This window comes from Varroa destructor, unplaced genomic scaffold, assembly GCF_002443255.2.
Source record: "Varroa destructor unplaced genomic scaffold, Vdes_3.0 BEIS01000004.1, whole genome shotgun sequence".
NCBI classification, from domain to species: Eukaryota; Metazoa; Arthropoda; class Arachnida; order Mesostigmata; family Varroidae; genus Varroa; species Varroa destructor.
In genome coordinates, this window is record NW_019211457.1 from 52,774,621 (window position 1) to 52,791,607 (window position 16,987).

At 40.5% G+C, this 16,987-nt stretch overlaps 1 protein-coding gene across 12 annotated transcripts in view; it reads left to right on the plus strand.

Moving 5' to 3' along the window:
* The window catches only part of LOC111248975 (protein FAM135A), a 50,844-nt gene that overhangs the window by 20,020 nt on the left and 13,837 nt on the right, over positions 1 to 16,987 (plus strand). For 6 of the 12 annotated variants that reach the window (XM_022802183.2, XM_086987586.1, XM_022802186.2 and 3 more), the window contains 5 exons: positions 3,524 to 3,608; positions 6,633 to 6,903; positions 11,138 to 11,208; positions 15,990 to 16,166; positions 16,353 to 16,467. In XM_022802183.2, the coding sequence (XP_022657918.1) occupies positions 3,532 to 3,608; positions 6,633 to 6,903; positions 11,138 to 11,208; positions 15,990 to 16,166; positions 16,353 to 16,467 (711 nt within the window). In that variant the 5' untranslated portion in view covers positions 3,524 to 3,531. Of the gene's footprint in view, positions 1 to 1,788; positions 2,055 to 3,523; positions 3,609 to 6,632; positions 6,904 to 11,137; positions 11,209 to 14,954; positions 15,217 to 15,989; positions 16,167 to 16,352; positions 16,468 to 16,987 lie in introns of those variants that run through there. The other 6 variants (XM_086987585.1, XM_022802184.2, XM_022802177.2 and 3 more) reach the window with 4 other exon arrangements.

A 16,987-nucleotide genomic window follows, 5' to 3' on the forward strand; every position in this document is an offset into this window, starting at 1 on the left:
TATTTTCTGAGCCCTGATCGGACTGTATGTTTCAAGCCTTGGCTACTTTTGTGCAAATATTTTTTCGTTGTACACCTCTTTTTACAGTTTACAGTTTTATTGGATTGGGCTTCATAAAGCGGCGATCCTCGTGCTCGCTCGTTCCTTTCTTCCGCGTTTGCCATACCTTCACAAATGTCCTGAGCTAGCGAGGCTATCTATATTTAGGTTATTATGGTTGGCTTCGTCCCGGTATGGCGGTCAGTGTTCTCTGGCGTGCTAACGTGCTACTCGTTCTACAGTAGTCAGTGGGCGTCGTCGCGATTCGACGTTGCACAGCATTGCCGAACTGGCAAACCCTAGGAATCTGCGTTTCTCTATACATATAAACAGGAAGATAGATGGGGGGCCTGTTTACACTCATTCGTGGTAAATCGTTTCCTTTCTTTACTATTCGTAATTATTCTTTTAATAATATAATACAATAATAGTAAAATAAGTAAAATTAAAAATTCGTAACTATTATAATAGTCGTACTATATGTCGGCGCGCTGTAGGTTCAAAGTTCTTTTACCTCCTTCTCCCCCCTTCGCGCTAGCCCATGTATGCGAATGTTGTTTACTTGATTGACAAAGCTTATGTTAGCATAGCACACGCTCCATGCTTTTCTGAGAAAGAACCTGCTACTCGACGTCTATAATGCGTTCCTGCACACGGGAACATACTCGAAATCAGAAACGCTCGCTGACTTGTGTTGGTATGGGTTCGTCACTCTCCGCAGTGTTTTCGATGATGGTAATTGCCATCTGTAACAAACTGCGACGGTTATCGTGACATTCAATTGGGTTATGGGATAGTTCGATTGGCTATAGTAACGGGTTTGCTTATGGCAGGCTTAATTCAATGACAAAGAGGCAAATCGTATGCTGTGCTATGAACTCATCACACCTCGAAGGTGCAATAAATAACGAATAGTATCAATTGCGAAATCAATTTTTTGGTGGCGATACGCGGGCAGGATGGGATGAGCTGGCGAAAATTGTACGTTGCCAGATATGGCCCTTTGGTCATGATGGCCAGATCAAGGTGATCCGACTGGAAGCATATTGCTTAGCATATAGCTTGACAAACGTGTTTCTACTAAACCGGCCTGACACGCCCGGGTGGAAAAGTTGTCCTCCCAGATTAGAACGAATGCTGTAAATGGAACGCTGCTAATACGTATCCGTTTCCAGCAGAAGGCCGGAACCAGTTGAGTTCTATCTTTCGGCTTTGGTTCGGTTTGAGGTGCTGCAGGAAGTTTCTGGATAGAACGTTGTTTCGATTAAAGTTATCGTAGGTTCCGAACTTGTCCTAATGCAATCTGGTGCCTTCTCTGCAAACTTGACGACAAATAACGCTTCAGTGCACATCAAACAATAGAAGTCGTCAGTTGTATATTGTTTGTGATCAGCCTATTTCTATATACGCAGCAGTGTCCTGAGGAAAAACGAGTTTTTGATAAACTGGGAAAAATAACGTTTTCCATAACGACTTAGAGAGAACAACTGCGTCATATATACACTATTGTGTGTGGCGTCTGCCTATTATCTTTCGGCTTTTTGTATTCATTGATTAGTTATTTGCAATAGAATATTCTCCTGACTCTCTTTTTAAAGTCTCCAAATTGTCCTTTCTGTGCAACATGGCTAATATATATTCTTAAGTAAGCATATATAAAGCCGTATCTGTATAGTAGCAGAAAATATTGGTCTGTATTCTTTGCGTGTGTTTCGTGTTTTTCCCTACCAAATATGGATGTGTTTATAGACACACATATAATCCTTACGTGTATGATAGCTTAAATTCGTTATCATCACCCAAGCAAAGACGGCCGTCAACAAGGCCAGGAAACGTTCCATATGAGAGTTTATCTACGTTCTTTATCAAATGGATCAGCTACAATGGCCATCATCTCTCGGTGGATTCATTCATCTGTTGGATTGCACGTGGTGAAGATGAGTGTATCAACACGAAATAGGGATCGGCGGGAAAATGTATTAAAGTATTGAAAAGGATCGCAAATGTCTATTCAAGTAGGTCTAAAATAAGAAAGAAATGAAAATAAATAGTACCAATAGTTTTATGCGCAAAGTGAAGTTATTATATCTATAAAAAAAAATAGATAGTTTTCTGCACAAAAATAGATAGTTGTGCACGAAAAAACCGTACCAAATTACGGCTTTAACAATTGATAGTTCAATCAATTATATACAATCTACAATAATATCAAACGCGAACGTTTAACATTTACCTTTCCGCTATTCTTGGTTCCTTCTTTTAGTTTTCAAAAGAAGTGTGATTATTTTTGGTTTCAAGTCTCCGGGTTAAATCTAATGATTTACATTTTCAATATGGAACACTTACGTCAAACGTCGGCATTTGCTTACTTTTGGCGAACGTAAGAATAACTGATGCAAACAATAATATGTAACTTAAGAGACATTATTTGACGGTACCAATGAAAACGAGCATTTTCAGATTGTTCAAACACGGATAGACCAGTTCGATCGGCCCATCAAGCCTTCCAGCACCGCTGCTGTTTCCTCCAGCTGACAGTCACTGCTAGGAATAGGGTGTAGGGACAACTTCCCCAAAACGGTTATTTCTACATAGTTACTAACTTATAATGCAAACTTCTTTCATTCAACGTAATGGTCTGTATGATTAACGCTGTGAATAGTACTATCGGTTGAAAACGATTACTATTTGAAAGGCGACGGAATGAAAAAATCGGATAAGGACGCAGTTATTTTCTATCTTATTCCCCAAAAAATACTACATTTCGGTTGATTTGTCCTGTTTCGCTAGTCCTCACCTCTAGCGCTGTCCTGTTCTGTCAGATGTCTGTATCATCTATTTTATATCCCGCGAGTCATATCTGCTTACCGAAACAATGTTCGACTTTTCGAATTGTATCAACACGTAAACAGAGCAACATTTCAGCAGTACGGGGTGCTGCCTTTTCGAAAATTTCTATGAGATATCTGTGACAACATTGAGCAAAGGCGATCGAAAATAATACACAACAAATTATCACTTCGATTAGATGAGCAGTTGTGCTTTGTAGCATATGTGAAAAACCCAAATGGACCTATTAGGAGACCCAACTATTATTGGGTTATGAGGGAACTCTAAAGTTCCCGGTACTCGTTAACAGTTTACAATTATCAATTTAGAGCTAATTGTTATGGCCTTGAGACAGTTATTATATAATAGTAGATCTTATTGGTATGTCTTTTGAAGTCACCAACATGACGAGTGCTTTTTTCACGGTTTGCATGAGCTTTTTGTCACACACGAAGCTTATTCTGGCTACACCTGTATAGCCTAGCTTGCTAGACTAGTGTTAAATGTAGACCTATTTGCACATAGTGTAAACGTTTCGACTAGGTCAAATTAATCGCCGCCATATTAAATAAACATGTTAGAAACATAATATATTTGCTCTATATTTATTACAACTATATCTCGTTTAATTCTTTGTGTCGTTGCATATTTCCAGGATTCTCAATGAGCCTGGTCCAGACGAGTTTAGAATTTTCCGTTGAACTCCAGAGGTTTATCAATGTTGATCTCTTCCAAAGAGGGTAAGTAACGGATGTCGATCTGTGCATGCATATGGCACTCTTCCATTGATCTTGCTGTTATGTTCGAACAATGATGGGGTAAGTCAGAACGCTGCTTTGAAGCAGTACGAATTTTTTGGCGCATTTGTCCGGCGCCACTCTTATTTTTCATCTCGTGAGTGTCCTAACTAGTGTAAACTGGTACATGTATGCCGTGGCAGGGTTCGTTCTATCCAAACGTTTTTGTAGGGCCTTACAATGCTAAAGGACTATTGTGCATAGCACGATAAAATCAAGTGAATGCCGACCCAAAAAATTGGTTCGGCTATTATTCGTTCTCTAGCCCGGCTAGAGGTTTTAGTCGCTGTTAATTAAATAGAATAGATTTCTGTTAATTTGTCATGCAATCCTTCCGCTAAGTCCATCTTTGAAGTGTTTCATACTAGAATAGAGCTTCAGATGAATACGAGCTCCTAAACTGTCGTTAACCTTGAAACCTCTACGTTTTGAATCGACCTCTACGCGCTGAAGTACATTCGTAAACTCTCGCCTATTCGGATAGCAAATATCTAAAAAACATTTAATAATAATAGTAACACTAAAGCAATAAAGTACTTAAGAAGAAGAAGAAATTACGTCTCAAGCAGAAAGATTTTATCTATAGGATAACCATTATTTTCAGTGACGAACTCAGAATTTATTTTCCACCGCTCCGAAAGGATTTCCACCGTTCCACTTCTGCTGACGTCGGCCACCTTCTTCTGCAGTTTTATCTTCGAATAGGTTCTGAGATTGATTGTCGTCTGGTCTGCAACAGATTCGTTCTTCTGATTGCGCATAGTATACGACAGTCGATACCTGTGATTTCTTTTTTTGCCTCGGCCTCCATGGTTACGCTCAAGACACGCGTCTCATGCCTGACTTGTTTGAATATTTCATAAACACAGCTTTTTCTAGTAACCACCACCTTCCAGCTGTACTTGGTCCTATGCATCGATACTATTTGGAAACAGTGTAACGCACACATACCTATACTGCAGCTACCAGATATTTTCGGCTTTCCTAACCCCCATTGCATTGCGCAACTACACAATGCAGCGGCTGGATGTTGGAAGCCAACTGTTTTGTTGCGCAAGGAAGTATTCCGTCTAGAATCCAGCGGCCGCTGTTCACCATTGATTCGACCTTGCTTCCATATAAGCTGCAGGCTGTGAGCTGCCAGCAAAATAGTTACAATTACACAAATCTCCCAGCAACAAGTTTGCAACGAAAAAAATGTTATAGAGAACAAACAGGAGAAAAACTTAGATAATAGCGTCAACCGTACCATGTCAGCTTTTTATTTTCCAACTGTGTCTCTTTCGCTCAATGTCAGAACGGGCGTTTCGGAACCGCGAACGTTCAGTCACCTTCCTCCCTCGTTGTCACCTTTCGTGCACACAAGATGGTTCTAGCTTTGACTCCTTCGACAATAGTTTTCGTTGTAGTCTTCTTTTATTTTTGATCATTGTGTTTCTTCGCCTTCTAGTTGTTGTCCTTCTGTACCTCAAATAGTGTGTTTCCAATATGTATTGCTTCGTGTCCTCAAGCTTGGGCTGCTCCGCCCCGCGGACACCTTCGGGCTGCACGTGTGCTGACGTTGACGGCACGTTGCAAGTAAGCGGACATTTACGTCGACTTGTCAGTTTCTCGACGCATGATTAGAAAACTAAACGAGCGTCTGCCTGAAACTTCGCTCCTTCGCACTTTCTATTTTTTTGTGATTTTCAGTCTACCATTTTCCTATAGTGCGACTCAAATAATATAACAGTATATTGTTGCTGGGCACTGGGTAACTCGAATTAAGTAATTTGACTGGACTGGCAAGCAAGTATATTACAGGTGAAACTGAGCAAAGATAAGCTGGGAGAAGATTAAGCTCGTCTTGCTTGGCAGTATGGCGGAGGTCGCAATTACACCGTTCAACAAAACTCTATTAGAGTGAATAGTAAATAATAGTTGTTTAAATGTCAGTGTAAGTAACGCTGTTAGTGATAACTATAATAATGAATAGGTAGCGATGGCTTTTTGGATTCGTGGCGGTTGTGGAAATATTTTTTTAGCAAAAAACGTCAACATGGAAAAGAACGGAGGAATATGGAAGGTTTCTCGGATCAAGCGAATGCAATGTAAGCCTTTCTGATTCAGCGTATTTATCTGAGGAATATGCTCAAACGCACTGTACTTTAGCGAGAGAGATTTTAAGGTTGTGAAACGTATCCCCTGTATATGCCTGAAGAGCTCTTCCAGGAAGCCAAAGACACCGAGAAATCTATACAAGGCCACTATGTGCTTGAGCGAATCTCTTTCTCGTTGGCCGAAATCACTATCCAGGATCTAGTTGCGCTATTGATATTTTTAGATGAGCTCTTTCTTTTTATTTGAGCACATTATATTACTCTAGAAAAACACCAGCTATTTTTTAGGTATCAACAATGGCGGACGAACGCACGCCAGCCAGCTCCGACAAACAACCCACGAAAGCTTGCCCAAATTTGCAAGTAACTACCTAAATAAATAACTTGCATACATTTTAGCTCAATAAATGACAAAAGCTTTAATCTTTGTACAGCAAATAATTAAAAACAATGTAACGATAGCTTGAATTGAATAGAGTAGATTAGTTTTTTTTTTTTACAAAAAGTCCCCTAGCACGTAGGCCATAGAGGAGCAAACTCCCGCCAAGATAATGCTCAAACCCTATACGGTATTGATTCGCTCTATATGGACACATTGTGAGCTGTGTCTTAGCGGTATCTTAGCCTTTCGCTAATGTTATACAATCAAACTAATCATTAGTAAGAACAACTTCTGCTGACACTGAACAATGCATATACTTATGATAATATGCATGTATAATGCCAGCTAGATTATGCTATTGTACAAATACTGCATACATAATATTATACCGAAGAGAAAGCTATAGCTGTAGCAACTACTTGTCCTACAAAATTAATATTGTCCCGATGTGTCCTATTCCGTGCTTTCTACACGTTTCTCGTTTAGGTTCTACCAGGTACGAGCGACGCTGCGTACATCGCCGCGACTTCCATCGAAGGTCGAAGTTCATGTGGGGGACTTCGGCATAACGAATAGCCCAACAGCCCATTTATCGACCCCTCTCTCTTCCAGGCTTGACCACTATCTGCTAAACGCCTACGTAATCAATGGGCAGACTGCTGTTTCGAAAACGTTTCAAATCCTCTACAAAAATGAAGAAATTATCCTTGACGATGTTGTTACTTTCCGGGTGCATTCGCTGGTCGACGGGCATAGGGTACGTATGTAACCGGTACGCCCCGTTTGCTTGCCTGAATTCAATAAAACTGTATGGAGTGAAGGCCTGATCAGGAAATTTTTATTAGTTAGACGTGATTTTCTTGATATGGTTTAAATCCTTGTATTGTGCGTTAGACAGTTAGAGGATGGTTCCACGCAGCATAAACGAATAGCAAGATAAAATAGCTGAGGTCACTTTGGCAGAACTTATGTAGACGCGAGGATACCTATAGAAATGATAGTGGATAAGAATTCGTGAAGTAGCTGGGAAATAAGCTTCAAACGGAACTTCAGTGTTGAATTCTGTCGGTATGATGGGGTCTAACAGGTCTGACCACGCCATTGAAACCAATAGTGTCAAATTTAGAAAAAATGCTTAAACATAGACAGCTTCATCCCAAACATGTTCGTTATCGATAGTATAGCTAGATAAGTCCACTGTTAACATAAGAGTAAAATCACAGGTTGAATAATTGGCAAAGTTATATAGAAATAATGGTATACAGACTATGCCTAAAATTTACAGTATAATAGTCGATGAACATATACATTACAAAATAGAAAACCACCGTAGTATACGTTACATTGAGATATGTTGTAAAGAGTACACAACAAAAAAAAATTACCGTCGTTTCGGAGGATCTTCTTCTCAATTTATCCACTCCTTCGTTGTGAATATTTTTATCGGTTTTGTATGCGTTATGACCCTAGTAAACCGGAGCATTCACTTTGGCTATTACAAAATCAAAGCTCAAACAAATACTCGGCAAGATCGGCCCTCTTCGGTACTCTTCGATGATGATCTGAAAAGCGAAGATTCCTAGTGGTGAAACCCTTGCCGTCATCACGCCTGGACAAGTTGTCTTGAGAAGTTTTCCAATCAGCCTCGCATGATTTTCAAACAACAGAACAATAGACAATCAACAACTGAATAATGGGTAAATACACATCAGTCTCTAAATATCCACAAACTATTCTCACTGAAGTAAGGATAAATATTGCCAATGGTACAACGTAATTATTAGGGTCTAGATGTTTGTGTTGAACGCTAGAAGCTCTGATGACAAAAATACCGAAACTACATCGTCAACCCTATAGTCATCAGCGAATGCACCAAGCTGCGACGTTACGTATTTTGATGCAAGAAACTACAACCCATTTCGATTGTACGGTTGAGGAACGTCAACCCAATGGTCTAATAAAGGATTGTTGCAAACCTGCCTGCTTAATTTTAGAATTAATTTTTTTTTGATATCTATACCCAAGTCAAATACTTATATTGTTATGTTAAGTACACGTCTGGAATAGAACATGGGTGGTACGAGACTGCCTAAGTCGGAGCCAGCAGACGAGAGACTGAGTTCGTTGAGAGTTGATATATATATATCGTAGTAACGAAATGTATCGAAAACATATTTTTAATCGAATTAGGCACGACGAGATCCAGTTTACGAACGTTAAATGAGGACCGATACACCGTTATTTTAACTAAGCGGGCGCGAAAATCGTCTTGATCACAATATAAGATATTGCTATTACTTCTACTGTACGGTAATTTCTGAAAAAGGTTTTTTGCCACGTGGTCGAATTATATTTAGGCTTATAGGTGGCTGAGAAGTTAAATTAACATTACGAATGAACAAAATTGGACGAGCGTGTTAGCCAAAGTGCGATTATGATCTCTCATCGCGTACTGTTTCGGTATGCCGCTAGAGGTAACAATGCGTAGAAGAAGTTGGTCGAAACTTGAACGTTATCAATATCAGTATTGAGAGACCGAGAATACTTGAAAACAAGATTTCGGTCGATGTTTACTTTAGGTACTCCCAGACCCTGGCAGAGACTATGTACGTCGTAGAACTGTGAAGAAGAGCTTCGATTAGATTTTCTAACCATTTTCTATGAGCACCAATTTGATAAATACGAGGTCTGAGAGAAAAGGGGGTTTAAACATTCTAATCGAAGGAAGGCACCCGTTAACGTACTTCCTCTATATGCCCTTGGCAATTACTGAAGATCGAATCAATCACACTGACGTAAGCAGCTGCGCTGTCCCTATTCGTTTTCTTCAAGTATTACTTGTACTAGGGAAAGCAACTTCAACTAATTCAAAAGGAATGACGTACCTAATAGCCTTGTGGTTGTCGCAACCAGGTCAACATCAATTTCAGGGCCTTCAGTTCATTCCGGCTTAATTGAGAGCCAAATATCGGAAATAGAGCCCAAAAAATACGTAAGGGCTAGTGTAACTCAAGGCGGATCATTTTGAAACGGGCAATATTCCTTGGGGGTAAATCAGAACTATGTTATCAGCATCACTATGTCTGGCTAATAAACAAGTCGACGATCCAATGACGGGCGGTCAAGGTGAAGCTCTTGCTAGTTCTGCTTGCTCTAAAGGTCGATTCGATCAAGTATATCTAAGTATTTATGATGATATACACATATTATTGATAATAACACAAATAAGAAAGTGCGTAGAGTTTAACACAAAAGGAGGTTAGGCAAACAGTAAAGGTGTTTTCGTTTTATTAGCAGACAGATCGATTTGGGTTACTAAATAGAGTTTGCAGTTCACTTGTTAACTTCGCTTTCTCCTGGATCTGGACACTTGGATGCACGCCGCAGGCGTTTAAGGAATAGTTTAATAGCAGCGTCGTGCATGCAGACCGAAGGGCTGAACCCAGAGCCCAGGTCGTTTCCTAGTTCCTGGCGAATGGACAAAGCGAGGAATACGGTCTGTGTTGAATGTCCAATTGCCATGCAGCGGGACAGATGACTTCAACTTCGGTCACCATCACATCATTCTATCCATGCGCGGCGAAGTATCCTTGGATAGGAATTACTACGCAAATTTGTTCCCATGGCACACCACGTTCGGGTTTGAAACACACGTAACATAATGGCATGGGACCGGTTCGGAGTTAAATTTTACAGTTGTAATAAACCCGAGACCCAATATAGAGGAGACCGTTTTCATTTAACAGATGTTAGATTACATTGCTTTACGTTGTGTAGTGATTTCGTTTTCTTATTCCATGCAAGCAGTACGCGTACATTTGGGAATCGATCGATGTTTGACCACCATGATCATTGTTAATGGGTCAAAAGGCAGATATAGCAGCAGAAGCATTTAAAGTATAGAGAAGAGAAGGCGATCGCGACAAGCGCTGGCCGATTTTGGCATCGTGTAAAGCGGGGAGACTGTGTATAACGTGTCCACAGTTAACGTTAGTGTCTCCACGCGAGGTAACCTAGTGAATGACACACGTATAATTGTATCTATATAAGATGCAACAATGGCGGCAGTGGTGGTCCAATGACCAACGAACTTTAGTGGAAGTGACTTCTTACCCTATGGTCGTGTATTAGTGCGTATCTAAATGTTGTATAATATTGTGCCGTGAAAGGATACTCTTCTGAATATTCATGTTTTTATGGTCATTGGACAAACTGACTGGCGTCTGTTTCCCGTTTGGTATTGTATAAACACTTGCGTAAAGATATATTGCTTTTCGGAGGCGCCGTAGAATGTAATTGAAATCCGCTCAAAGAAACACCAGGGGAAAATCAATAGATGAAAACTGAGGTGTCTAAAGGATCATTGGTCAGGCTGCTTCCTTCCTTCTTCCACTGTCATATTACCTGGTGACCATTACCAAAGAGAATTGCTGGTAAGCTTACTGCTGAACTGATCAAAGCGTCTGTGTTCTCTAACTGAATGGCTTTTACAAGAAGCCCGTGCGATAGATATAGTATCGAGGAATCTATTAATCTCGATGCGTAACAGCATGCATGATAATAATGAATTATAATTTACGTTAATCATACATATTACCTAAAAATGAAAGCCAAATCGCGGGATCTTTTCTAAAAGGTCTTGAATAATTGATTTATAACAGGAAAACATTAATGGGCTTTAGCACAATGTTGAGGAGGATGCGGGTTTGCGGTATGACCCGAGAGGTTCACTGTTTTGTGGGCAGAAATCTTTTGTTAGGACTTCAAACCCATTATAGCAAACGTTTAGTAGAACAAACGAAGTAGCACTACGCTTCCAGATACTATGGTAATGGTTAAAGCTGCGAAGCGATCTAAAGCATATTGATATCATTTCATTTTGTAGCAAAAGCTTTCTGTTGTTTACGGAACAGACTAGCACCTTATCTAAATAAGTCAATCTTGCCGTAAACATATTTACTCTTATTGGGGATGTCTATGTTTACTTGCAGGTAAAAGACCAGCTTTCAAAGGGGGACTTCCAGCTTCTGGTTGAACTTTGGTTCACTGATCAGAGCTTTAGGTAAGTGCCAAACAAAATTATTAATTGTTTCGTAAACAATGAATGCATTAAGAAAATGCAGTAAGAATTCGTTAATTAAGTAAATGAGAGCTAGACGTTTTTAGTCCCAACACCACAGATTGGAAGGACAGCTTTATATTCCATATACGCTCGTTAACCTCAGTCCAGCTTCTGTTTGAGTCATATTTTACTCATGTTATTTCGTTACCAACATTTCTACTTGAGGATGTGTATCAGTTCGGTTCGAGTTATTGGATTGATCACAAAGATAATAACAAAGCTTCGCGAATCTTCATCGGTGTCACATCTCTGTTACAAGTACTACAACGCTCGCCTTCTGGTGATGTGACTTTTAGAGATATTGAAATACAACATATAGACAAAACACTGGACGTAAAATATTCTACGTCAATGTTTTCGTGCTAATTAGGCATTATAAAGCTAAATAAGCAAAGAGATGGTGGTCCCCCCCCCCCCCCCAGTACAAAACGAACCCCAGTTGCAAATCTAGGCAACTTCACCGCCTTGTCGCGATCTTTAGTCCATCGATAAACACATTATCAATACACTGCCATCTGGCAATTTGTGGAGTATTTGTGACTTGGCTAACCCTATTCACGGGTAAAGCTTAATGTTTACGTTTTCGTGCTGGGCGAGCGGCAGCAATAGCAGTACTCTGTATCAGCTCGTATCTTAATTTGTCTCATCTTATGCTGCGCGCGAACAAACAAATATTCACGCGTGTGCCCGTCTACCTTTTTCTACTTCCTGAACCTTGGTCCTCAGTCTTGCGCAAATAATCACTTTGCAGTTTGCTTACGCGATATGCCGCACATGACCCCTGTACAGGTCTGTTTTGTAAAGGCCGAATTTCACAGGTGAAAAAATTTCGTAGGACCGTTGCCAGAAAGAACAGAAAAAAGAAGGAAAGAGGTAAAACCAACAACTAGGCAAGCCACTGAGACGCAAGCACGCCCAACTGAGCTTGCTGAAGCAGAAGCAGAAGGAGAAACAGGGGCCCGATAGGATCTCAGGGACAGTAACAGCGGCTGCAACTGTGCAAAGAGTTTTTGGGGGTTCCGCTTTAAAAGTCAGATAAGACTGCACAATGTCGAAAAAAGAAGCAGAACGAAAACGACTCCGAAACCCACAGACGTTTCCCTAGGGGGTACAACTGTCTTTCTGTGAAAACACACTGAAGAATATTCAGTGTACCGTGTTTATTTATAATGAAACCAAGATAATGTGCGTACATAACGATAAACGAGCTTGGCATGCGGAGGCAACAAGAAAGCAACTTTAAGATATATATCTGAATGTGTTTATCAGATCGAATAAGAATTCTTGTAAGATAAGAAAGATATTTTATTTGGTCGTTTGTTTGACATTTGTTTTTTTTCGTTTCACTATCGACATTTCAACCAGCTTCTTTAGTGGCCGCTTTATCTATGTGGCGTTTAAATGTGCCATCAAATAGAAAATCTACACATTCGATACTATCTACTTCTCTGCCGCTGGAAAAACTACAGCCAATGCAATGAAAACTGGGTGGACAGTCGAATGAAGATGCGCCGGATTCGATGCCATTTACTGAATCCGGTTCACGTAGCATTTTGGAATTGGGGTTTTTTTTAATCCTAAGTCCCACGGGCGTACGAAGTGCTTGATGATACTTTTTTTTTTTTAACTATTGCATGCAAATTTGGGTCTTCCAGCCACTTTAACAATGCTCCGCGTAGCTAGATGTCAGCTGCACAGAATCTGGAGAATACATCACAAACGAAAACATCAGTTTTGGTAAATGCCATTGAAGACGGCTTGATGATATCCATACCAATATAAAAAAAATTCATTTCTGCACAACATTGTTACTGGAGATAAAAAGTGAATGGTGCACAACGATAGGGATCAGTAAAAACACCCTTAAACCTCCGACAATTCCCTCTATCAGTGTAACTGAGATCTAGAACTCTATCGCATTGAAACTGTAGATACACATAAGGATTCGACGCAATCCGTTAGGTCAAACCAGGAAATTAACGAGAACTAAATCTTAGAGATGTAGAGGATCTTCATCTGGCCTTGGCAATTAATAGGTTTGACACATTATGGGTGAGAAATTTATGCCTACCCTATAGCTCATACCTGCTTAGATCTACGCACGAAAAGAAAGCGACTGAAACAGAAAGGTAGATGTTTGAAAAAACACCGTACGAATACCGGAAGCTATACGCTAATAATACAGAAATACTAGAGGAAGGTGAACTACACAAATCAGATAAATGCGAGCAAGAAAATTGGGCCCCGATAAACAAGTCTAAGCTTAAGAAACAAAATAACCGATGTAATTACTCATCGAAGACCCAGTATAAATGTTCGTATAGGATATTTGTATTTAGTTGTCCAGTTTTGCATTTTTAGAATCAGCATTAAAGACTATGATGTCTACCTGCTATTTCTGCTAAAGTTTCATAAATAGCTGTAAAGTTGAATTTCTCATCACTCTCGTTCGTTGAATCGGGCATTATTTTTCAGTTCTAAGTGAACTTGCAATAGTGTTGTTCTCCTTATCATTCAATTAGCAATTATTATCCGTATATTCTTGTAGTTGTTTTTTTAACGACTATTTCGTATACTATACAACAATCGCAACTGCGCACCATTTCATCGGAGAAATCCTACAAGCTGACGCACTCCTTTCCATGCCCATTCTTCAGAGGCTACTTTCACGTAATAAAAGAACGAGGAGAAAAGAACCCTTCTGTTTAAGCACGTGTTCTTTTTTACGGACATACGCACAATATATACACATCGCAGTCGCCTGCGCCTAAATCAAACTAAAATGAGAACGTCTTTTGAGCCATAGACTAACTAACACCTACCTTATGTTCACCGAGGGCGGAAACCCCACTACTTCGGTACGAGCGACCTGTACCACGTTAGTCCGCGCCGCGAGAGCTTCCCATACGCGTAGCTCATGCTATAGCGAAGCGGAGCAGGAAGCAGGACTCAGGCGGTTCCATCTCTTACACTCGGACCGACTCACTCACATAAACTAGTAGAAACCGACAGACTGCCTAACTCCGTCTTCTCTAGGGATTTTTTTACATCCTGCTCGAGGTGCAGCAACTGCTGCCGCTGTTCATGATATCATCCCCTTATACTCCTATGACTACCGTTGTTAGCGGTTGTAACTAAAAATGGGTTGTGCTTTCGCTTACTTGTGGAAAGGATGAGCACGTACTGCGTTATTCTCTAAAGATATAACGTCTTATGTTCCCCCTTAAATACATAGCGAGGGCTGAAGCTGTTCGGTCGGTCTGCCGAGAACGACTAACATTGAAAAAAAGATTTAAGGTGCTGGTTCTTCGCTTTCGCGTCAAAATATGTTTGATGGCTAGACGGTAAGGAGCTGCTTGCAGAGAAGGCTTTCTAGCTAAACGTTTGTCCCTCCAGTTTTTTTTCCGAAAAAGTCTTCGCGACATACGTTTATCGTTGTAACGAAGTATCTGTAGATGCGATCTGGAAGGATTCGCGTTTTCACTTTCTCTGCTATTTTGGTGGAAATGTATGAGTTTCTGTGTACGCCATTCGTCTGAGGAAGGTGATGGGGAACCACTGCTGATGTGATGTTTACAGCTGCGCTGCACTGCGGAAAACCTTTAAAGCACAGCTTGTGCAAAGAAACGGTTACCGCTCACTTACAACACTGACACTTGGCCATTGTGTGTCTATGTAGCCATGCATCGAATCGTACATCCTGAGTCGACTAATGGGAATTGACTGAGTGCTGCTGGAGCTGACGAACGAGGACAAGGCAGTTGCAAGGGCTTCGTGAAGAGCAAACCAGAGAAAGACAGAGAAAGACGTGACCGTGGTTGTGATGCTTGAGGACTCTAAGGAAAGCCTGGCGCCGTCTTCAACTGATTAATTGTCTATGAAAATTAGTCTACTAGTTACCTTTAGAAAGGAGTCCGTGGCGGACAGAGCTAACAAACAACCTACTAGGTCTGGAGTGCAATTTTGATTTTTTGTCTGGCCTGCAATTGCCCTTAGCGCTTGTACATATATGAATCTAGGACTATTCAGCTGAGTATATTGCACATTCTATCTATGTACGCGTCGCCTGCAGTTCAAAAAGTGTCTTGATTTTTATTGAAGTTAAAGTTGAAGGATACACCTATTATTCAGAGATGTTGTCCTATACACCTATAGGATATTGTGCGCGTATTTGTCATGAGCTTTACACGTACTTCTTTCCATATACTTCCATCCATCCATATATAGTTTTCTTCGTATGTGTTGGGGTTAGGAATGAATGCAGTCCGTCTGTCACATCTCTTCTAGGACAACAACTTCTTCTAGTTCAACAATTGACCTATAGCTATTTATTAACTAAATAGGACTACAAATATTCACGCGATTACTTTATTTATTCGCACTTAAACGCTCTAAATAAGACACAAGCTCAAAAAAAAATTCCTTTAAAATTATAACCGAAACTATAACATGATTGTGTGCACCACTGACGATACGTAACATCGTACGTATAGTAATAATATCTTAAGAAATTCACACGTTATTAATATACTTAGTATTATTATACAACAGTTCCAGTGCATTGAAACGGCGACAAAATAGATAGGCTCATGGTGTGCACTTACTTACATGATGCATCAGCTCGACTTCGTTTCATTTGTTCATTGTCCTTTTCGTCGTCATCGTCGCCGCCGCTGCCGCCGCCGCCGCCGCCGTCGCCGCATTGATTCGGATGATTTCAGCGATGTGAGATTACACAAAAGATTGCACTGTGTTTCCAGTCGTCAGTTAATACTACATTTTAATGCCCTACGAGGACTGCATCATCATGTGCCGCTCGTTTTCGACTACTTCCATTTGTCTGGTGTCACAGTGACCGTACACGCGTCTCTCATAGCGCTCTGTCAGCCTGCGCAGGGGTAAGTCATACCGAGTCGGATGAACGCTTATTTTGTTCCGTCAAGGAAAACCTATCCGATAAAAAATAGTAGGTTGCGGAAGTGCGCACCTGCTCTCATGTTTGACCGCCTGCAACGCGAACAAAGTTAGGTCATAAAGCTGATATATTTATTAATACAAACATGTACAATTTCATGACTGTACAGATGTGGAATCGCTCAATGGTTCAGTTCGAGCCCACGTTCTAGGAAACTTCAGGCTGCTTTGCACGCCAGCCAGACGAGCGGGATCACAATGGAGAGCGTCTACTTTCCAACACAGGTAGGCATATATACATATATATAGTACAATCATACTTGTGTACTATTTCTATATAGCAATCGCTTCTCCATTGTTAACAGAAGGGTACCTTCGTATTTCATATCTGCTCGTCGATGTTTGTCCACTAGCAACAATTTTAGCGTTCTCATCAAAGGCTTTTGTTGTGGGACCATTGTGAAAAGGATGAACAAATAAAACGATGTAAAGGCCCGCTGTGAAGCTTCGGGTTGTACAAGATCGAAGAACAGCTGCTGTTTATAGTAGATGGGCGCTAGACAAACGGTGGTTTACACAAACGATCTCGAATCTTATCGAATCTCAGTACAGCGGTTAATGGAAGCGTTACGTACCCAATGATCCCTTTCATGACGGATTAGAGATTGACAATATTGTTTATGTATGATGTAGGATTCAGGGATTGGCAGTATCGAACGGCTACTACTTATATAAAGGTCAAATTTGAAACTCACGTAGACGATATATCTATAGTAAAAGCGGCTTGTATTCGCCTAATGTCAAG